Source organism: Microtus oregoni, unplaced genomic scaffold (assembly GCF_018167655.1).
Source record: "Microtus oregoni isolate MIOR12 unplaced genomic scaffold, Mior012 000007F_ref0000211, whole genome shotgun sequence".
Classification (NCBI taxonomy): domain Eukaryota; kingdom Metazoa; phylum Chordata; class Mammalia; order Rodentia; family Cricetidae; genus Microtus; species Microtus oregoni.
Window position 1 is genome coordinate 56,061,325 of NW_024543066.1, and position 21,641 is coordinate 56,082,965.

Sequence of the window (21,641 nt, forward strand, 5' to 3'; positions counted from 1 at the left end):
GCATTATTCTCAGTGTCCCAGAACCAGCTGCCCCCTTGGCAAGGGTGGAGCACCTCATCACACTGTTCCTGCTGCATGCCCAACACTGTCAGTTCTGACTGGCTGCCCACCTCATCCCAGTCACTCCCAAGTGACATTAAATGACATCATCTCAACACAAAGAGTTGCAATAAAAGACTGATACCTGTGAACTCTTACCTAAGCCTGATGACTTCTCAGGTGTTCACCTGTGAGCTTGTCACCAATGCACTGACTTAACCACCTGTCTGTTTGTCCTGTTACATAGCAAGTTACCCGACCAGGACTGTGCCATATGCATTTGTGGTTAGAAGCATTTACCATCTCATGGGCTATTTGTCTATCACAGCATCTGGTCTACAATATTAGTTTGATTTTTTCTTTTAAAAATGGAACTCTTCACAAACCTGTGAGTCATCCTAGCCCAGGAACCATGATAACTTATTCCAATTTTAATATATGTGCTGCCAAAGCAGTCATTATTTTTTAAATAATTAAAGAAAATTAGGGCCGTAAAAAGAGCTCAACCGTTATGGGCACTGGCTGCTCTTCTGTATGATCCAGGTTTGATTCCCAGTACACACATAGTAACTCACAATTATCTGTAACTTTAGTTCCATGGGCTCTGACATCATTTTCTGACCTCTATGAACAGTGCATATATGTAGTACATAGACATATATATATATATATATATATACACACACACATATATATATACAATTAAAACTTTATACACATAAAAGCACTTAAAGAAAATAAAAGTAGAAAAAGTAGTTTTAAAAGGAAAGAAAGGAGAGTAGGGAGGAAACAAGCCCACAGCAAGGTTAAGAAACAAGTACTTGGACAGCCTAGGCGCTTCTTAGGGAAAATCTTCCACCAGACCTTGAGTCTATGAACAAGAAACAACAGATCTGGTGCTAAGGTCTAGGGGACTGAACTCTGACTCTGGAATCTTTCATATAGATACTTAGAGTGCCAAGCATCTGTCACTAAGGAGTCCTCATGTCAGCTCCAGGCAAAAGCTCTCAGATCTCTGGGTGTTACAGACATGTGAGGAGCTCGAGGTAAGAGTTTTAGGAGAGAATGGCAAGAGTGGCTTTGAGAGAAGGCAGCCAGCTCCTGACTGGTCAAAGACAGCACTGAGGAACTTTTCATCAGTAGACTAGAGGAAAACACAACCAGGAAATCCCATTTTACAACTCTAGTTCTTTCTCCCACCCCCTTCATGTGATTTGTTTAAAAAAAAAACTAAAACAACAAAAAACTTTTTATTTCAGATTAAGGCAACAATGGCAGATCAATGTAATAATTTCCCCAAAGTTCAGCTTTGCAAACTAATGTCTGCTGGGCTTACTAAAAAGCATGGCTGAGGAATTACTAACAGGAGCATGAATTACTCAAAGGCAGTTGTATCACCACAATGTGTTGAAGGAGCGGCGGGCTGCTGCGTCCTGCCACCTGGCTACTTTACCCCCAAAATAATTACACGGAAACTGTATTCTTTTAAACACTGCCTGGCCCATTAGTTTCAGCCTTTTATGGCTAACTCTTACATATTGATCTAACCCATTTCTAATAATCTGTGTAGCCCACACGGTGGCCCTCCAGGGAAAATCTTAACCTGCATCTGTCTGGAGTGGGAGAATCATGGCGAATGTGCCTGATTCAGCTTCTTTCTCCCAACATTCTGTTCTATTTACTCCACCCACCTAAGGGTTGGCCTATCAAATGGGCCTAGGCAGTTTCTTTATTCATTAACCAATGAAAGCAACAGATTAGAAAGAAATCACTCCCACATCATTTCCCCTTTTTCTGTTTAAACAAAAAAAGAAGGCTTTCATTTTAACATAGTAAAATTACAAATAGCAAAACAGTTATCAAGTAAGAATTAAAGTTACAATATTTATATTTACTATATCTTTTATCATAACTAAGGAAAACTATAACTATCCATTCTTTAACTCCATCAAAGACTTCAGAAGGATATAATATTACCTAAGCAAACAAGAAATAAGTAACTTCTAAAATTCTAGAAATGACAGAGACATCTTGCTGCCTGTACAGTCACCCAAAGTTCTTTTGTACCGTTGGAGCATCTATCTTTGGCCTACAGGTCCATAGTTTCCAGCAGACAGTGCCCACCCAGCACAGGTGATGATTCATTAAAGTCAGAGCTCTGAAGCTCCTTGCATGACTTTCAGGAGGCTCCAATGGTTGTAAAGTTTCTTTCCCAGCAATCATTACTGATCCTGTAAATCTTGGTGAATCCTGTAAATTTCAGGAGTTTCCTGAGCCTTGTGAGTTGTTTCCTTTCTTGTTTTGAACCTCAAATTCAGAGGAAAGTTATAAAATAGTACTTATATACGACATTGAGAGGTAACCAGGTTTTTATTGCTGTTGTTTGTTTTTGGCCCTACGTACCCAACATTCCTAGCTGCCTGGTAGTTTAATCTGAGCATCACTGCCTGCTACCAACATTCATAAATAACAAGTTTCCAGCTCAAGGAGGGTTGCCACAGAAAAGAGATTATATCTGAGTCCCTCCCAGAAGTTCATGAAAACTGGTTGTCTGAAGAGTGATAGGAGGTTTAGAGACACACTTGATTCTGGTGTTAATTTCTGCATACTTTCACATCTTTTTTTAACACAAGTCTGACGACTAATGCCAACTGAAGGGACTCTAGCCAGTCTGAGCATGGCAAATGTGGCTCTGGCAGGCCTTGCCCTTCTCCCCCATTCCCACTGCCTGGTCACTTCCTCCTCTTGAGGCTGACCACCAAGGTCCAGTTATCAAAGTATTGAAGTCCAGCAATCAACAACCCCCTTGTGGTGGTCTTAATTAACTTTTCAATCAAATTTTTCAACTCATTCTAACAGAGGGCTTCCCTGTTATGCCTCTATAAAATGCTGTTTTCCTATGTACCCCATCTGTCTCCTATCTATCCAGAGGCAGTCCTTTGCCCCTCTGGGACAAATATCATTTTACCCTCTCCCTTGTTCCCTTCCCTTTCTCCCATACCCTCTATCTTTGGTCCTTGTCTCTTATTCTCTGCCTTTTGTCCCTCTGGGGCAAATAGATCTTCTTTGTGCTGAGAGGTTGGTCTTGGAGTGTTTTGTGCTAATAATACCAGTCCCTTCACCAACATAAAGTGTTTCCCTAAAGAAGCCTAGAAAATATTACCTACTCTACAAAACTGGGTGTTGATTTACTAACGGATGCTGAAAAGGAGGAGAACACAAATATTCCAAGCAACTTTTGAGAGATACAATAAACAATATGAATTTGGTGTGTACAGCTCAATTTCTCCCATTTCTGTATTCTACTATTCTATACTGGCTCCCCTTTAAAGAAAAGCATGGACAAGATGCTGCCACCCACCTTGTCTGTTTTTTGTCAGGGACAGAGAACAAGCAAGGCAAGCCTCTCACACTTGACCAGTTTTGCTGATGTCTCAGGGAGGCTGCACCTCCTCTGTGTGAACGAGTCACTGTCAGGTTAATGATAATAAAAATTGGGCACAGGTTCTCCTCACATAACTGCAACCTGACTTTAAAAGTTTGACCTTTTAAGAAACTCCCTTGGGCTGGAGAAATGGCTCAGCAGTTAAGAGCACTGACTGCTCTTCCAGAGGATCCGGGTTCAATTCCCAGCACCCACATGTCAGCTAGTTCCAGGGGATCTGACACCTTCACACCAGCGCACATAAAGTAAAGATAAATAAATCATAAAAAAAAATTAAAAAAAGAAACTCCCTTAAATTTTCAGTCTCATAGGTGTGAGTCTCAGAGTTCTTTGCCTTCAGAAGGGGACCCTCCCCCATTTCCCCTGCACAGCAGGAGTTCCCTCTGGACATGGATTAGGCACAAACCACCTCCAAACACCTATTTGCACAAAAAGATCCTTTATGTATGAAGTGGGGAAGAAAGTTAAAATGGCTGCTTTCTGACTCAGACAGGCAAACAGCAGCAAATGGCCTTGCTGGTGTAAAGGGAAAGTTTGGGCTAGAATGGACTAGGATGTGGTGGCAGAGGAGCTAGGGGACTGGAGGAAGGGGAAGGGAACAAAAGAAAGGAGGAAGGTGAATTTGTCCTGGTGGGACGATGGACTGCCTCTGACGGAGGGGAGACAGACCTGAAACATAGGCAGGGAGGTTTTTAATGGTAAAGGCGGAAACGCGTATTTAATTTTAATTGGGAATGTTAATAAGGTGAGCCAACGGGGGCTTCTGATTTGGCAGTCAGCCTCAGGAGGAAGAAATGGTCAAATAAGTGACTAAAAAGTCTTGGATCCCCAGTTATTGGATTCCTCCACTGAGGCAATAAGCCAAATCAAGCTGAATAATATCAGATTTAATTGCTATTATTTATAATATGGGGTGACCCGAGGCCAGTCCCACAGGGGCAGAAGTGGCCCAAGGCCTCCTCAGGTGACCTGAGGCCGCAAGAGAGAAGCACAAATGTGCCATGCAGGAAGAGCTTGGGTATAGCGTTTATTTAGTGGAGGGGGAGGGAAGGGGGGAAAAGAGGGGAAGGGGAGAAGGATGGACAGAGATAGAGCAGGCTGGAGAGGAGGGAGAAGATTGGCTTATGTTTGGGGGTGGGGATGACTGGGAGTAGGCGGGGCTTGTCCCTTAAAGAGACAGGGTACCCAGATGACAGGCCAGGCCTGCAGATTACAGTATTAATAGACAGAGCAAAGCAAAGAAGAGCACTCCCATGTTACTCTTGGAAAGACAGAAGAAGAATCACGTGGCAGGTCTGGCAACCAGATATTAAATTCCCTGTTTGTGTGATCACCTCTTGGGGAGTAGTTGGCCCCTGGTGGACTTTCTGAGGGGCAGGGTCTGGAATGGGAAGAGTGAAATAGGAGCTGAGATTCCCAACATAGACCTTGGTGACTAGCTTTAGAGGAATGTAATTTAATGGTTTTTAGCAAGACAGAGCAGATGGGGGAGAAGGGCAAGGTCTGTCAGAGTTGCATGCTCTAGTGGGCTAGTGACCCCCTTCCATCAAGCCATGATGTTGTGGGACAAGACATGAAAGATGGAAGATACAATACACATAACACACACACACACACACACACACACACACACACACACACACACACATCTACTCACCCCAGAAAGGAAGCCCAAAACAGATGAAAGTACAGATAAAACAGTTATACCCTGATACACAGAGTCTCCCAAAAACTAACAAGAAGATAAGGTCCTATATGTTGTTGGATCCCTAGAGGACAGGCCTTTGCACCCCACTTGATCTGTTTTGCACTCTTGTGGTTGGTTGTTCCAAAAACAAGAGCAAAAACAAGAACAATCTGTTGTTTTCAGCAATGTTTCTAAAGATGTTTACCCCTACAGTGATGAGCTTCTTGTTTTTGGCTCTTGTTCTGGCTCGGCCTCCCCTGCTGAGGGCTATATATACTGTGTGAGAAAGTGGAATAAAGGCTTGTCTGCAGAACCTGAAGTTGTGTTGTGTGTTAATCCCGACGTTCCTCGCTCAGAAGAACTACAGTTGCCGTGCTGGCGTGGCAAAGGTAAAAGCAAAGAACCTTTGTTCTTATTCAAGTTTGGGCTCAGACTCGTGTGTCCATCAGCGAGTCTCAAGCACAACTGGGGATAGGTCTTTATAATAGCAGAGGTTGGGGTGAGGCGTTTCTAATGTTCAGGACACTTGATGGACTGACATTTGTCTAGCGGTGCCCTGGTGCAAAGGGGAGGGTGTAGGCTAGGCCAAGGGACATCAGGTGATCCTATGTACAATAGTTGTAACATTAGGAATTTTCTTTGGATGGTGTGCTCCTGGGTGGTCTCAATTTGTTGTCTTTCTTGGAACCAGGTTATTACCTTAGGGTAAACTCAAGCCTACTTTCTGGTTGGTCTCTATAGAGCTTGTCTTGGCAGGTGTGTAACAAGCTGGCCTGGGTCCTACAACCACCAAGTCTACCTTGGTGAACCAGTGAGTTTTATTGGGGTTACTTACGGGAATACGGGTCAGGGGTTACTTACAGGAGCAGAAATGACTCAAAGAATATTGTATCACCAAAGTCCACCCCAGCATGGGTTATAACTCACCAAAGCTAGGATCCAGGAGCACACAGCACACACTGAAGGCTGCTCACAAGACTGGAGAGACCAACCTTTCCAGGTGGACCTAGAAGGTCTGAGGATCTTCTAGGCAAAGTAGCTGGTTTGTGCTTCTTTAAGGCTATTGGCTAGTCTGAGAGTCTTCTTTGCATTTTGTCTGGGGGGGGGGGTGGTGGTGATTCACAGCAGTCTTATTGTTTATTCTGGGAGGTGTGAGGGGGGAGCTAGTGAATCTGATCGGTTTCCGGAATTTCCTCAAGTATTTTGAGCTCTTTACCTCCAGTCTTCTGGAGCTTCCCCACGAGATAGGATGTTTCAGTCATCACAGAAACCCTACACAACACCCAGCAGTACAGCTTTGCTATACAAACAAAGCCAATCTGTTTCTAGGAGACCTGCAATATTTGAGCTACAGGTAACTGCATAAAGCAATAATTATAAAGCTATGATGATCACCTCATAAAGAATAAAGATGTGGTTTGTGTAACAGCATACAGAAGGGAAAGAGTAGTCTAGAAATTACTCACTAACTGACAAGGAAATCATAGGACTAGAGGAACAGTGCAAGAACACTGGTAAAAATTACTGATGTAAATTCTGTCTTATAGCAATTGGATTGATTATGAATTTGCTAGCTACTAAATAAGAAGGCATGACAGACAAAATAGCATGATCCAACTGTAAACTGTCTATAAAAGACACTTAGGTTTAAAGAAGAAAAGAGCAGGGGTGGAGGCAGTGGTGGCGCACGCCTTTAATCCTAGTACTTGGGAGGCAGAGGCAAGCAGATCTCTGTGAGTTTGAGGCCAGCCTGGTCTACAGAGCTAGTTCCAGGATAGCCAGAGCTACACAGAGGAAGCCTATCTCGAACACCCTCTATCAAAAAGGAAGTAAAGAGCATAAAAATACATACTATACATAGAAACAAGGCAGCTAAAATGACTATGTTGGCATCAGTAAAAATACTAGATACAAAAGCATTTATAATTATAAAAGCATCAATCAGTTAAATAAATGCATATAAAACATAACAAAACAAACTCCAAAAATTCTTGACCTAAGATTAACAAAACTGAAAAGAGAAATGGACAACTTGCAGCTACATATTTCAATGCCATCTTCAAAGTTTCGAGTCCACTGTTAAACCAAAGGAGGTAGAAGAAGGAAACAAAATCTTTAACAACACACCCTTGTCCAATTAGACCAATATTTTGCAGATATCCCAAACATTTTAGAGTGCACGTGGAACGTTCTGCAGCAAAAAATAATTTTTCTCTGAAACAAAAGTATAACTAGATTTTGAAAAGATCACAACAGTGCGTGTCCTCCCATCTCAGAAAGACTGAAGCTAGAGTCCAAAAAGCAGAAAGAAGACAGGTGGGGCGGGTCTCCCTGTGGGGCAGGTCTCCCTGTGGGGCAGGTCTGCCTGTGGGGCAGGTCTCCCTGTGGGGCAGGTCTCCCTGTGGGGCAGGTCTCCCTGTGGGGCAGGTCTGCCTGTGGGGCAGGTCTCCCTGTGGGGCATGTCTCCCTGTGGGGCAGGTCTCCCTGTGGGGCAGGTCTCCCTGTGGGGCAGGTCTCCCTGTGGGGCAGGTCTCCCTGTGGGGCATGTCTCCCTGTGGGGTCTGCTTGTGAGGTCTCCCTGTAGGGCATGTCTCCCTGTAGGGCAGGTCTCCCTGTGGGGCAGGTCTCCCTGTGGGGCAGGTCTGCCTGTGGGGCAGGTCTCCCTGTGGGGCAGGTCTGCCTGTGGGGCATGTCTGCCTGTGGGGCAGGTCTCCCTGTGGGGCAGGTCTCCCTGTGGGGCAGGTCTGCCTGTGGGGCAGGTCTGCCTGTGGGGCAGGTCTCCCTGTGGGGCAGGTCTCCCTGTGGGGCAGGTCTGCCTGTGGGGCAGGTCTGCCTGTGGGGCAGGTCTCCCTGTGGGGCAGGTCTCCCTGTGGGGCATGTCTCCCTGTGGGGCAGGTCTCCCTGTGGGGCATGTCTCCCTGTGGGGCAGGTCTCCCTGTGGGGCAGGTCTCCCTGTGGGGCAGGTCTCCCTGTGGGGCATGTCTCCCTGTGGGGTCTGCTTGTGAGGTCTCCCTGTGGGGCATGTCTCCCTGTAGGGCAGGTCTCCCTGTGGGGCAGGTCTCCCTGTGGGGCAGGTCTGCCTGTGGGGCAGGTCTCCCTGTGGGCCAGGTCTGCCTGTGGGGCATGTCTGCCTGTGGGGCAGGTCTCCCTGTGGGGCAGGTCTCCCTGTGGGGCAGGTCTGCCTGTGGGGCAGGTCTGCCTGTGGGGCAGGTCTGCCTGTGGGGCAGGTCTCCCTGTGGGGCAGGTCTCCCTGTGGGGCAGGTCTCCCTGTGGGGCAGGTCTGCCTGTGGGGCAGGTCTGCCTGTGGGGCAGGTCTCCCTGTGGGGCAGGTCTCCCTGTGGGGCAGGTCTCCCTGTGGGGCAGGTCTGCCTGTGGGGCAGGTCTCCCTGTGGGGCAGGTCTCCCTGTGGGGCAGGTCTGCCTGTGGGGCAGGTCTACCCTGTGGGGCAGGTCTGCCTGTGGGGCAGGTCTCCCTGTGGGGTCTGCTGTCTCCCTGTGGGGCAGGTCTCCCTGTGGGGCAGGTCTGCCTGTGGGGCAGGTCTCCCTGTGGGGTCTGCTGTCTCCCTGTGGGGCAGGTCTCCCTGTGGGGCAGGTCTCCCTGTGGGGCAGGTCTGCCTGTGGGGCAGGTCTCCCTGTGGGGCAGGTCTGCCTGTGGGGCATGTCTCCCTGTGGGGCAGGTCTCCCTGTGGGGCAGGTCTCCCTGTGGGGCAGGTCTACCCTGTGGGGCAGGTCTCCCTGTGGGGCAGGTCTCCCTGTGGGGCATGTCTCCCTGTGGGGCATGTCTCCCTGTGGGACATGTCTCCCTGTGGGGCAGGTCTCCCTGTGGGGGCTGCTTGTGAGGTCTGCCTGTGGGGCATGTCTCCCTGTGGGGGCTGCTTGTGAGGTCTGCTTGTGGGACATGTCTGCTTTTGGTGCATGTTGGCCTGTGGGGCAGGTCTGCCTGTGGGGCAGGTCTGCCTGTGGGGCAGGTCTCCCTGTGGGGCATGTCTCCCTGTGGGGCATGTCTGCCTGTGGGGCATGTCTCCCTGTGGGGCATGTCTGCTGTGGGGCATGTCTGCCTGTGGGGCATGTCTCCCTGTGGGGTCTGCTTGTGAGGTCTGCCTGTGGGGCATGTCTCCCTGTGGGGGCTGCTTGTGAGGTCTGCTTGTGGGACATGTCTGCTTGTGGTGCATGTTGGCCTGTGGGGCAGGTCTGCCTGTGGGGTCTGCTTGTGAGGTCTCCCTGTGGGACATGTCTGCCTGTGGTGCATGTTGGCCTGTGGAACATGTCTGCCTGTGGGGTCTGCCTGTAGGGCATGTCCTCCTGTGGGGCAGGTCTCCCTGTGGGGCATGTCTCCCTGTGGGGCAGGTCTCCCTGTGGGGCATGTCTCCCTGTGGCATCTGCTTGTGAGGTCTGCCTGTGGGACATGTCTGCCTCTGGTGCCTATCTGCCTGTGGAGCCTGTAAGGTCTACTTGTGGGGTCTGCCTGTAGTGCACGTCTGCCTGTAGAACAAGTCTGCCTGTGGGACATGTCTGAAGTTTCAGCTATTTGGGCAGCTAAGACATGAAAACTGCACAATTAAGACCAACACTGATAATTGTGTGTGTTGTCTGAAAATGAAAAATAAAAAATGTAAAAGTTGGTCCGTAGATGTCACTTACAGGTAGAGTATTTGCCTAGCATGCCCTAGGGTCTAGGTTCTATATTTAGTATCAAGAGAAGGGGGATACAGAATGGAAACTAGAAATTTAAGAAATATTTATAAAGCAAAAACATACTCCTAAATAACTAATAAATTAGAGAAGAAACTCACAAGGCACTTTTTTAAATTATGAGAATAAGGGAAAAACCACTGTGTCAAAGTTTATGGACAGCAGCTGAAAGAACACTCAAAGATAAATATGTAACTGTGATACCGTAGTGAAAAGGAAGCAAATCTCACACCAACAACCTAAGCTCCATTGCCAAGACACTAAGAAAGAAGACCAACGAAGCCTTTAATGAGAGGTGAAAGGAGACAATGAAGGTGGTGCTCTCTACCATCTGCAGAACCACAGCTAGCTGTAGCCCACTTGTTCATTGCTGGGCCGTGGAAGGACTATCCATGCTTCAGGAACAACTCCGAAAAACAAAATGGCAAAAGTATTTGCCCAGGTAGCTTCATCTCCACATCAAACAACCCTTTTAGAAACCATGTTTAAAAACTTCTTTGAACTTTTATTTTATGTGCATGTGTGTTTGCCTGTGTCTGTTCACCACTTACATGCCTGGTTCCTGCAGAGGTCAAATGAGGGTGTCGGTGTCATACACTGTGGAACCAGACTTACAGATAGTTGTGAGCCACTCTGTGGGTGCTGGGACTAGAACCCAGGTCTTCTGGAAGAGCAGCCAGTGCTTTTAACCACTGCGCCATCTTTCCAGTTCCCCTTTTAGGAAGAAATTTTAAGAAATGATTTGATGTGGGATGCCCCTCTGTATGCTGTAAATACCATTGGTTAATAAAGTAACTGTCTTGGACCTGCACAGGGCGGAACAGAAGCAGGTGGGGAAAACTAAACTGAATGCTGGGAGAAAGAAGGTGAAGTCTGCAAAACACCATGGAGCTGCCAGAGGAGAAAGACACAAGCTGCCATCTGGAACCTAGCCAGTAGGCCATGAGCTTTGTGATAAAATATAAAATAATAGAAATGTGTTAATTTAAGAGATAAGAGTGAGCTAGAAATATGCACAAGGCCAAGCAGTGTTGTAATTAATAGTTTCTGTGTGATTATTTTGAGTCTGGGCAGCTGGGAACAAACAAGCGACCTCCTACAACAATGACTGAAAGAGGTTTTTAAAATACGCTGAGTGACAAAAGACCAGAACAGAAGGCTCTTGTTTCTTCATTTCCATTGTGTCCTTTGGGGCAAAAGGCAATCAGAAGTGGAGGTTTTATATGTATGGTTTTTTCTTAAAGATTTAAAATTGTTATGAAATTAGTGGTAATTACAGCTTTTGAATGTCCTAAGTCCACCAAAAACTGTGCACCTTATTAAGGTGGATTGTTCAGCCATGTAACAAGAGTTATGGTATTTATTGTCTGTCTCTCTCCTCCAGTTTTACATGGATGTGACTCAAATAAGTGTCATCAAGTAAGCCTCATTATGGTAATATGAAAACCTTAAATTGGCAGTTAGTTCTGCTCACCTGGAAGGAAAGAGTCACCACTGACTTATAAGTTATATGAACTGGGCAGAGTGTACCGAGAAGGTAAGCCTGAAAGGCTGCAAGCCTACCTTCTGACACCCACGAGTGTTAGTAATTCAAGAGCTCCTCCCAGTCCATCAGTGTGGATCCGGTTCTGAGCTGCTGCTGCCTTCTCTGGATCACAAGATGCCCATTCTCCCTGAGAGGGCACCTCTCCCATCAGGAACCCTGTGGTGCAGTTTACATATGTGTTGTGTGTGCAGGGTGGGACAGTTCCTTCTTCAGGATAGAAGATTCCACAGATGGGTAGAAATAACTGGAGAAGATGCCTTGCATTTCATGAGGAGATTCCTTCCTGATAGTTTCTGAAGACGTTGATGTGAAACTTGGCCAAGTGTGACCAAGGTTACTTTCCAAGTGCTGTTCCCAGCAAGCTTAAGATTTTATCTATCTGGTAGAAACCAGTGACTGAAAAACAGTGACTTCTGAAGAATCACAAAATAGACAAAACCAGTGCTCACTCTGCTAAGGATCTGAAGCCCCAGGCTTGCAGCACAATGCAGGGAACTGAGAGCCCCAGCTGTGGACATGAGCATCCTTCTTCCCTTGCTATTTGCCCTATGTAAACTCTCCTCCCACTTGGTCCCATCTAAATTCACGGTGCAATTCATGCTGCCTGGCTCAAGAGCCATGCCCCATAAAATGTGTTTGACTTAAATATAGAGAAATGAATGGCTTAAATGAGAGGAACATCGAGAAAGAAGGGTGTGGACAACATCTAGAAAGCTAGAGCCTTCAAGAAAAGGGTGTTCCTCAAGAATTTCCGGTAACCAATTCCTCACGTGTGGAAAGCTGGGGTTCCTTAGCTCATTCAGGCTGCTGCAATGGATGATATCAAAACAACTACATTTTATCTGACAACATTCTTATAATTCAATTGCTCTTTTAATACTATATACATTTAATATAATAAAATTAAGGGTTAGAGTTTCCATATGAATTTGAGGGAGAGTAAATATTCATTTTACTAGAAGCTCAAGGCAAATGCTAAGCCTATGGAAGACAGTGGGTGGTTCCCACACCAGGGTCTTAGACCAGAGAGTAGCTGGACCTTGCATGGAGTCCAGAATTCCCTGAAAGTAGCTGCTAATTGAAATATGCCCTTTCTCTAATGGCGCATTTCCCCAAGTCTGATGCCATCAGCAAAGCGGGCCAATAAGAAGCCGTGTATGTCACCATCCCACATTCATCCACACCATTGCCATGTGGAAGGCCAGGAAGACATCCATTATCCTTCCTTGTGAGCACCTTCTCCTGGCATGATACAGTCTGTGAACATCAAACAATGCGACTGAGATGGCCATTGCAAACAAACTGTGAGTTCCTTGCTCTTCCCAAAGCATCCTGAGGTGTTGCTTCCTTCTATGAGGATGCACACTACCTCACATGTCTCTGAAAAAAAGCTGATGCCACAGATGCCAAGGAAGACGTGTGTGTGTGTGTGTGTGTGTGTGTGAGAGAGAGAGAGAGAGAGAGAGAGAGAGAGAGAGAGGGAGAGAGAGAGAGAGAGAGAGAGAGACAGAGGGAAGTGTGTGTGTGTGTGTGTGTGTGTGTGTGTGAGAGAGAGAGAGAGGTGTGTGTGTTTATGTGTGTGAGAGAGAGGGAGGTGTGTGTGTGTGACAGAGAGGGAGAGAGGTGTGTGTGTGTGTGTGTGACAGAGAGAAAGAGGTGTGTGTGTGTGAGAGAGAGAAAGAAAGAAAGGTGTGTGTATGTGTGTAAGAGAGAGGTGTGTGTGTGTGTGTGTGTGAGAGAGAGAGAGAGAGAGAGAGAGGTGTGTGAGAGAAAGAGAGAGAAAGGTGTGAGTGTGTGTGTGTGTGTGTGTGTGAGAGAGAGAGAGAGAGAGAAAGAGAGAGGGGGGAGAGAGAGAGAGAGGGGGAGAGAGAGAGGGAGAGAGAGAGAGATTCTTTTAAGAAATATTTTTTTCTCTAACAGCAAGTAACCAGTCATTTAGTCTCTTATAGTCACAAGAGAGTGAGACAGCAGGAAAACATTTAACCCTGTACATTTTACAAAGTGTTATAACCAGTCATAAATAATCTAAAAATATGTTACATAAATTAAAATATAATTTAAATAAGCTATTAAATTCTGATCATGGTTTTTTGTGGTTTGTTTTATTTTGTTCTGTGTGAGTGTCTGCATGTATGCCTGTGTGTCACACGTGTGTTTCAAGACCATGGAGACCAGAGAGGGCATTGGACCTCCTGGAGCTGGAGTTGCACACAGTTGCAAACAATCATGCGGGTGCTGGAAACCAAGCTAGGTCCTCTGCAAGAGCAACAAGTGCTCTTAACTGATGAGACATTTCTCCAGCACTATTGGTCATCTTCTTGATACCTATATTTTCTTTGAAACTGTAGGTAACAAATGGTACACTCTAATAAGGAAAGCCCCAGCCTATTCAAATAGGTCAGTCTTAAATATTTTAAATTCTACTAAGTTGTTCACATCAAACAAATGTCAATTCAGGTCAACCTCCATCTTCCCAAGAAACATTATGGTTGATTAGATTTCTGAGTACCATGAGATCTTCTTAGGAATCCCTATCATTTAGACAAGGTCTTGGTTATACTTAAACATTTTTCACCTACTCTTCTCATCACCAGAGGTCAAGAGGATGCTCACTGGCTGCATCCAGATATGGCAGGATACGCTGGTTTACATAGAGGGTGAAGTAAGGTTCATACTAAAGACCATGCACTAAAGACTGGCAATATAATACATAGACAGATGGCAGCATTTGGCCTGTGATATTTGACTCTGTAGGTTTATTAATATTTTCACCTCTTTCCCAATATATCGTGATCTACTGAAGATGAGAAAACACTATAGTTAGCTGCCTTATGGCTTTTTCCAGCAAAGACCACAACACAGATCTGTGTTAAAGAATATGAACTACGTGACTATGGCAAAGGTGGCAGGGCAGCCTCCCTGTCGCCCTCACCAAGCAGGCTCAAACAAGAAGTCAGACAGCCATCAAAACTTCCTGGTTGTCTGATGATGATGATTGTAGTAAGAACACAGGCAGATGACGACTGGATAGTCCTGGCTCTGTCACCTCCCTGGTAGGGAAAGCAGCAGCATGCTTGGGCTGTGCATCACAGCTTGCCAAGGATAAAAGGGCTGCTGCCCTGGACCATTCATCCACAGCCTCTTCAGCTCAGCCTTCTCCTCCTGACTTTGCTGCATCTGGTGAGTACCTGACCAGGGAGAGGGCCTCATCTAGGGTGTGCAGAGAAGACAAGCCGGCCTTGACTGGGGAGGAGGAAGCAGAAGTGTCTATGGAGAAGGCAGTAGGAAGAGGACCTGCTGGGGACAAGGGACAGGAAGGAGAACATACACAGGGGCCTTTGTGGGTGCATCAGAGCCTGTGACACAGCAGAGTCCTGGCTCCCAGCATTCCCTGCACTCTCCTGAGAGTCTGCATCTGCCCAGAGAACTCTGCAAGAGCCTTTCTCCCATTGTCTGTGTTTGCTTCAGCTCACCAGAGAGCTACTTAGGAGTATCAGCATTCCTTCCTGCCAGCAGGTCAAGGGGAAGGCAGTGGCTTGCAGGACCAGTTACCCTTTGCCTTTGAAATGATCACAGCTCAGGGAGCAGCAAGTCTTAGGAATAGGGCTTTATGACACTATTCCCAAGGGACACACTGGCCTAAAGACATTTTCTTTGCTTTCCCAGACTGACTCCTGAAAGATGTCCTACCAGCAGAACCAGAAGCAGTGCCAGCCTCCTCCCAAGTGCCCCTCCCCCAAGTGCCCCCCAAAGAGCACAGCACAGTGTCTGCCTGCAGCCTCCTCCTGCTGTGCTACAAGCTCTGGGGGCTGCAGTGTCCCTAGCTCTGAGGGAGGCTGCTTCCTGAGCCACCACAGGCGCAGGTCCCACAGATGCAGGCGCAGGAGCTCCAGTTCCTGTGACCGTGGCAGTTCCTGTGACCGTGGCAGTGGTCAGCAGTCTGGGGGCTCAGGCTGTGGCCACAGCTCTGGGGGTTGCTGCTGACCTGGATCCTGAGGCTGAGACAAGAGAGTTTGGAGGAAACAAGAATCCCAAGGGCCAAGGAAAGTGCACCCTGCCTTGTCCATTCCTGAAGGCTCTGCTGACTCCACCTGCACAGGGTTCTGACTCTCCTAAGGACTTCTCTTCCTGTCTGCTCTCCAGGGCGCCGTAGTCCCCCCTCCTGTCTCAGATGAAGACTACATATGTCCCATGCATACCCAATTCAAAAATAAAATGCTCACCCTGGAACTGCTTGGATCTCATGTTCATTCCATTCTGTGCCACTCTTGAACTTCCGTGGGCATGTCCCAGAATCCTTAGCTCCTTGACCATTACAACCATCTCTGGGGCAAATCTTTGGTTGTACACAGGAAGTAATGGAAGCTACCACTCCTGCCTGCTTCTGGAAGGGCTGCAGAGAGTCTTACCACAGAATAAGAGGGAGGAAAGGTTATGGGATGTTGTTGGCTGGTACTCTGAAATCTCGGAAAAAGATTTTTCTTCTGAAACATGACAGGATCCTGATCTAACCCGTAAACGTCTAACCTGTGAAAAGTTGTTTTAATGAGCTGTTTCTAAGGTCTTCATTACAAAGGAGTCAGAATCACGAGGCAAAGGCTTAGACATTAGGCAGAGGGAGAACTGAATACAAAGCTTTAGGGTCTCCTGGCATATCTGCATGTATGAGGCCCAGTTCTGCTCCTAGCAAAAGAAAAGAAGAAATGTGATTCCAGAGAGCCACGTATCTCTGGCATTATACTGAAATGCATTGGGAAACCCTGGACCACTTACCACACTGCAGATTCCAAACCTTCAGTGAACCACTGCTTAACTGTGTCACTACAGACCTCAATAACCACACCCAGAAAGGATGACTCAGTGCTCAGTTCAGCTAGCTCTCAGCCCAGCCTTGATGCATCACCCCCTCCCCAGGGCTATCCACAGCTCTGTTGGTGGACGTGGTCCTCACTAAGCTACCTGGATGATGCCCTTCATCACCCCCTCCCCAGAGCCATCTGCAGCTCTGCCGGTGGACCTGGACCTCACTGAGCTACCTGAACGAGGCCCTTCAGTGTGTTTGAATTTTTGAGCCATGGATTTCTTATGTCTCTCCCGAGAGGTCTTCACCTGTTGTCCTCTTACATCAGAGTTTTTTCTCTCCCCAGACACCAACTGTTACTTAGAGATCCAGGGTTTAAATTTAGAAACACCCAGTTCTAAAATGGATGTGCCTAACAAGCTCAGATTCCTTAGTTCACCCCCACATGATTCCACCCCCACACCCTAGCACTATCTCTCTGCTGATGTGGATGGCCTTGGGTCTAGGAGGCTCTCTCAGTCCTGCCATCAGACTGACGTCCCAGGGACAGAGCACGCAGCTACAGCCCTGGACTGTTCTCACAGTTCTGATCAGAGTCTGACATATGGTGGGGGCTGCAGAACATAGTCAGAGACCCTCGCTCTCATTTCCACGCACCTTCTCAACCTCCCTAATGCTGTGACCCTGTAATACTGATCCTCATGCTGTGGTGACCCCTAATCATAAATTATTTTTGTTGCTACTTCATAGCTGTAGTTTTGTCACTAATATTATTGTAATGTAAATATCTATGTTTTCTGATGGTCTTAGGTGACCCCTGTGTAGGGTCATGACCCACACATTGAGAACTGCGGCCATACACCAACAGTGAAGCTCTCGCTTTTGTGACTTATGCTTCTTTCATGGTGTTTGCCTGACCCACCTCATGTGTGCTGCTTAAGGACACTTCTAGAGTGTGCACAGTGCGAGGTGTGTTACATCATTGTGACGCATCAAATATGGAGCGAGTGACAGAATAGAAATTTAGCATGGAAGGTGTGCAGGAAGGCTGAGTCACTGGTAACTGGGGAGTCATGTGACTCTACCTAGGAAAACTCTTCCCATCTTCCCTGGATGATGTGAATGGCCTGGGATAAGCATTACAAGAAGCTGCTTGACTTAGCACATTCTAGAGAAGGAAGAATAGAAGATAACAAGGAAGGAAAGGGGAGGAAAAGAGGGATGGAGGGAAGGAGAGAGGGAAAGAAGAAAGGACAGTTTGAAAGCTGCTTGGCTTCTTCAGTCAGAATACTGAGCTCTCACATCCACTTCGAATTGCTCTGACACAGATGGGCACAGTGAGTGACAGGCAGCTGCCCACATCTCCACACTGTATCTATAACAATGATGTAAGAACAAACCGAGGGCCCGGTATCAGTGCCCCTCCTGCTCAGGGCTGAGATACACTCCATAAGTGACTTTCCCCCATCACACAGGACTTGATTGTCTAAGAAATTCTAGTAGAAGCATCATGTTCCAGAGATCCCCCTCCCTCTCTTCCCCATAATTTTTTAGCTCATTTTCTAATGCTTGGGGGGGGGAGACGCTGTGCTCCCAACTGTGCTGTATCTATAAAGGGAACTATAAAATGTCATTATCTTAATATTAAGATTTTTCTTCAAAATTAAAACGACATATAGGGAAAACACACATGATTCTATTTAGACAAATTCACCAGAGAACTGCAGACTTCATGCTTAATAACTTATAGTGTTTTCTAGTGCAGTTGCATAGCTAATAACTCTAGGGCAGACTGTGTGCCGCACAGTCTACTCTGAATTCTACTGCCGGGGACCAAACATTATCTTTACTAGTCTCATACTGTTGCCTAAGTAGAAGACATAGGTAACTGTCTGGGCTTCCTGTCCTGTTGCAGCCTGCCTTGTCCTATAACCAGAAAGATGAAGGTTTGTGCTGAGTTGGGGATGTTTGATGCTATGACCCTTCCTCAGGTCCTGATTCCTCCTGAGTGCCTCAGAGGCTGGAGCTCTTGGGTCCACAAGATCTGATGTTCATGAGCATGATTAATATTTAGCTGGAGACTCGTGCCATGATAGAACGGCTGAGAAGACCAGCCCAGCCTTCCTCATTAGAGCAGGAACATCGTGTGTGGAAGGAAGGCAGCAGGAAGACAAAGGGGGTGATGTGGTAATGAGCACTTTAGTGGGTGTTTCCGGAGTTCTGTCACTACAAATGTCACAGGCCACAGTCACCCCTATTCTCTTTCTGTTTGTCTTCTGAAAGATTTGCTCATCCTGCTAGATCTGATCCAGGCAACTTTCCTATGTTAGTCTCAGCCCAGATGACATGGAAACAGAGATGCTCGGGAAACAACTAGAAAAGACTAAATGTTCTTTGCTAGCCCAAATATTGTTTATAAATGTTTGCTTACATTTAAAGGGGGTTGATTATAAATGATTAATAGACATAGGCAAGGTCTTTTTGTTTGCTTGTTTGTTTTTGTTTTTGTGGGTTATTATTATTATTATTATTAGTTTTGCTTTTCGAGACAGGGTTTTTCTGTAGCTTTGGAGCCTGTCCTGGATCTAGCCCTTGTGGACCAGGCTGGCATTGAACTCACAGAGATCTGGCTGCCTCTGCCTCCTGAGTGCTCGGATTAAAGACGTGCACCACCACCACCTGGCTAGTCAAGGTCTTTCTAAAGAAAAAAAAAGGGGAGATAAGATATAGAAATAAATACTACATTGGTATGGAGATTGGTTTATTGATACACATTTAAGGTCAGTTTTGTTATATGTATATTTCTACTTTTGTTTAAGGTCTTATGTTTATATAGCTCTTTAAATGCAATGAATAATTAAAATTATGTATTAATAGTCATCTATAATTATCAAACTTTTAGTCATGTTAGTTAGGTTTTCTAAATAAACAGAGGTATATTTTAGTTAGGTAGATAGTCTTTAATACTTCAAAGTTCTACAGAATGTGACATTTAAAATGTTTCAAGAACTTAGACATGACAATGATACCCATCTGCTCCTATCAGCACCAATTACTTCAAGAGGATAATGGGCATCGAAGAGACTCTTTATGGAGTTGGCTGGCCATTTGGGCAAGAAACTGCTCTTGCCTGGACTGCTTGACGGTATACTTGACAGTAAACTGGAATGCAGGACCCACAGAAAAATGGCTGCTGAACTTGCCAAAAGAAAATGAGACAGTCCTTCAGGGTTCCTGCTTCATGAAAGAGTCTACCAGATATTCTGAAGGATGCAGGTAAAAGTGACAACAAACTGCCAATATAGGTCAAACAGTCTTTCAAATTTCCTGCTTCATGGAAAAGTCTGCCAGATACTATGGGCTTGTAGGCTGAAGACGGATGCCCCAAATTTAAAGAAGAACTTTGGGTGACTGTCCAGGCAGCAAGATATCTCTGTTATTTCTAGAGTTTTGGAAGTTGCTTACAATGCACTCCCTGCTAATTTTAATAATATTATTATATTTATATATTATATAAATACATTTTATATATTTTAATATAATAATTACCTAGGTAATTTTATATCCTTCTGGGTCTTTGATGGAGTTTAAGAAAGTTATGGCTTTGGTTTTCCTTAGTTATGATAAAAGCTAAGTTAGATATAAAATTTTAGAGTCACGGAGGCAAAAAGGATGATATAAAATTTTCTTAAATTTTGCCAGATGCAAATAGACTAACTATTGTAATTCTTGATTGATAGCTGTTTTGTTATATGTAATTTTACTATGTTAAAATTAAAACCTTCTTTTTTATGTAGACTGAAAAGGGGAGATGATGTGAGATTCCCCTCGGAATGCTGTGAATATATTTTATTACCATTGCTTAATAAAGAAACTGCTTTGGCCTATGGCAAAAGAAGACAGCTAGGTAGGAAAACTAAACTGAATGAAGGGGGAAGGAAGGCAGAGTCAGGCAGACACCACGTAGCTGCTGAAGGAGACAGACACCAGAACCTTACCAGTACGCCACAGCCTCATGGCGATCTACAGACTAATAGAAATGGGTTAATTTAAGGTGTAAGAACTAGCTAGAAATATTCCAGAGCCATCAGTCAGTGTTGTAATTAGTATAGTTTCTATATGATTATTTTGTTTTGGAAATGAAAATTCAGTCTCTGTTTACAGGAAGTGGTTCTGCATTCAGTTTTATTTCATTCCAGGGCATTGTCTGGACACTGGAACAGAGAGTCACTAAACTCAGTAAAAATATGCATCAGAAGCAAAATTTTAGAACTGAACACCAATGTTCTGATGGGCGTTAAATGCTAGTCTAACATCTGCATGCTTCCATTTCCAAGATAACAGCTAAGAAGGCGAAGGAAAGGTTAAGGAGCCTAATTGTGAAAGGCTCAAGATTAAGGCCCCTTCTGGAGTCTCCTTCCCATTCTCATTTAACCAGATTCTGAGCCTTAGGGACCAAGATCCTAGGTCTCTGACCTCATTCCCAAAGACTGACTACAGCATCCTTGGTTGGATCATCGCTATTTTACTGTTACCTTTCATTCACACACTGGACCATTAGCTCAATATGAACTGATTCAGAAGTTAAATTACTTTAATGAGTAAAAAAATCTAGCAGCACTATAGATTGCAATACAAATATTTTAATAATCTGGGATTTTTTATATCTCTTTCCTCTTCTAGGTACTCTATACTTGCCATCACAAGGCTGTTCTCTAAATAATGCTTGCTACCCTCATTTCACCCCATCCCTATTACTTCCCATCTGTAAAATAAAGCAGAAAAAAAAAGTTGAACGATTAGTCATTCCTCATTGGACTCAGGATCTCTTGACTTGGTATTTATTTTCCATGTCTTCCCAGGAACTATTTCTAATCTGTGGGTTCAGAGCCACACCCCTGAAACATCAGGAAAAAATGTCAATTTATAAGCAAGTGCCATCACATGCCATCATTTTCATTTTTATTCCATGCAGCCTCTAGCCTTCCCCTAAGGTGTTCAGAAGTAAAATCAGGACAAGCCAAGACCACCACAAGTGCCTGTCAAAGTACCCACCCAATATCCTGCCTGGTTCCTGCTACACTCTTTTCTCACTGTCCTTTACTTCTGGGGAATGCCCATCTTCAACTCTGGAGAGTGTTTCTGCCTGACAAACTACAGACTTGACCTATCCAGTGGACACAGTTCCTGAGCATCAGCTCCTGTCACTTCTGGAGCAATCAGGGTTCTGGGCACCAGAGAAGCAGAACTGGACGACCCAGTAAAGCAAATGGATGAAGCTTTTCCTACTCCATCATCTCTACACCTCCTGAAGAAGTCACACAGGGCAATAATGATGCTTAGAGGAGTAAATAAGTTCTTCAAAGCACTTGGGTATCCTAAAACATTATGCACGTGCCGTACATTCTAATCTTTGTGTTGTTAAACCACAT

At 45.5% G+C, this 21,641-nt stretch overlaps 1 protein-coding gene across 1 annotated transcript; it reads left to right on the top strand.

Annotated features, from left to right (window-relative positions):
* The first annotated feature begins 15,089 nt into the window (after positions 1-15,089).
* On the top strand, positions 15,090-15,392 carry LOC121450379 (late cornified envelope protein 3D-like). Its single transcript, XM_041655194.1, has one exon. It carries the CDS (start codon positions 15,090-15,092, stop codon positions 15,390-15,392), a length of 303 nt encoding a protein of 100 aa, XP_041511128.1.
* The last annotated feature ends 6,249 nt before the right edge of the window (positions 15,393-21,641 follow it).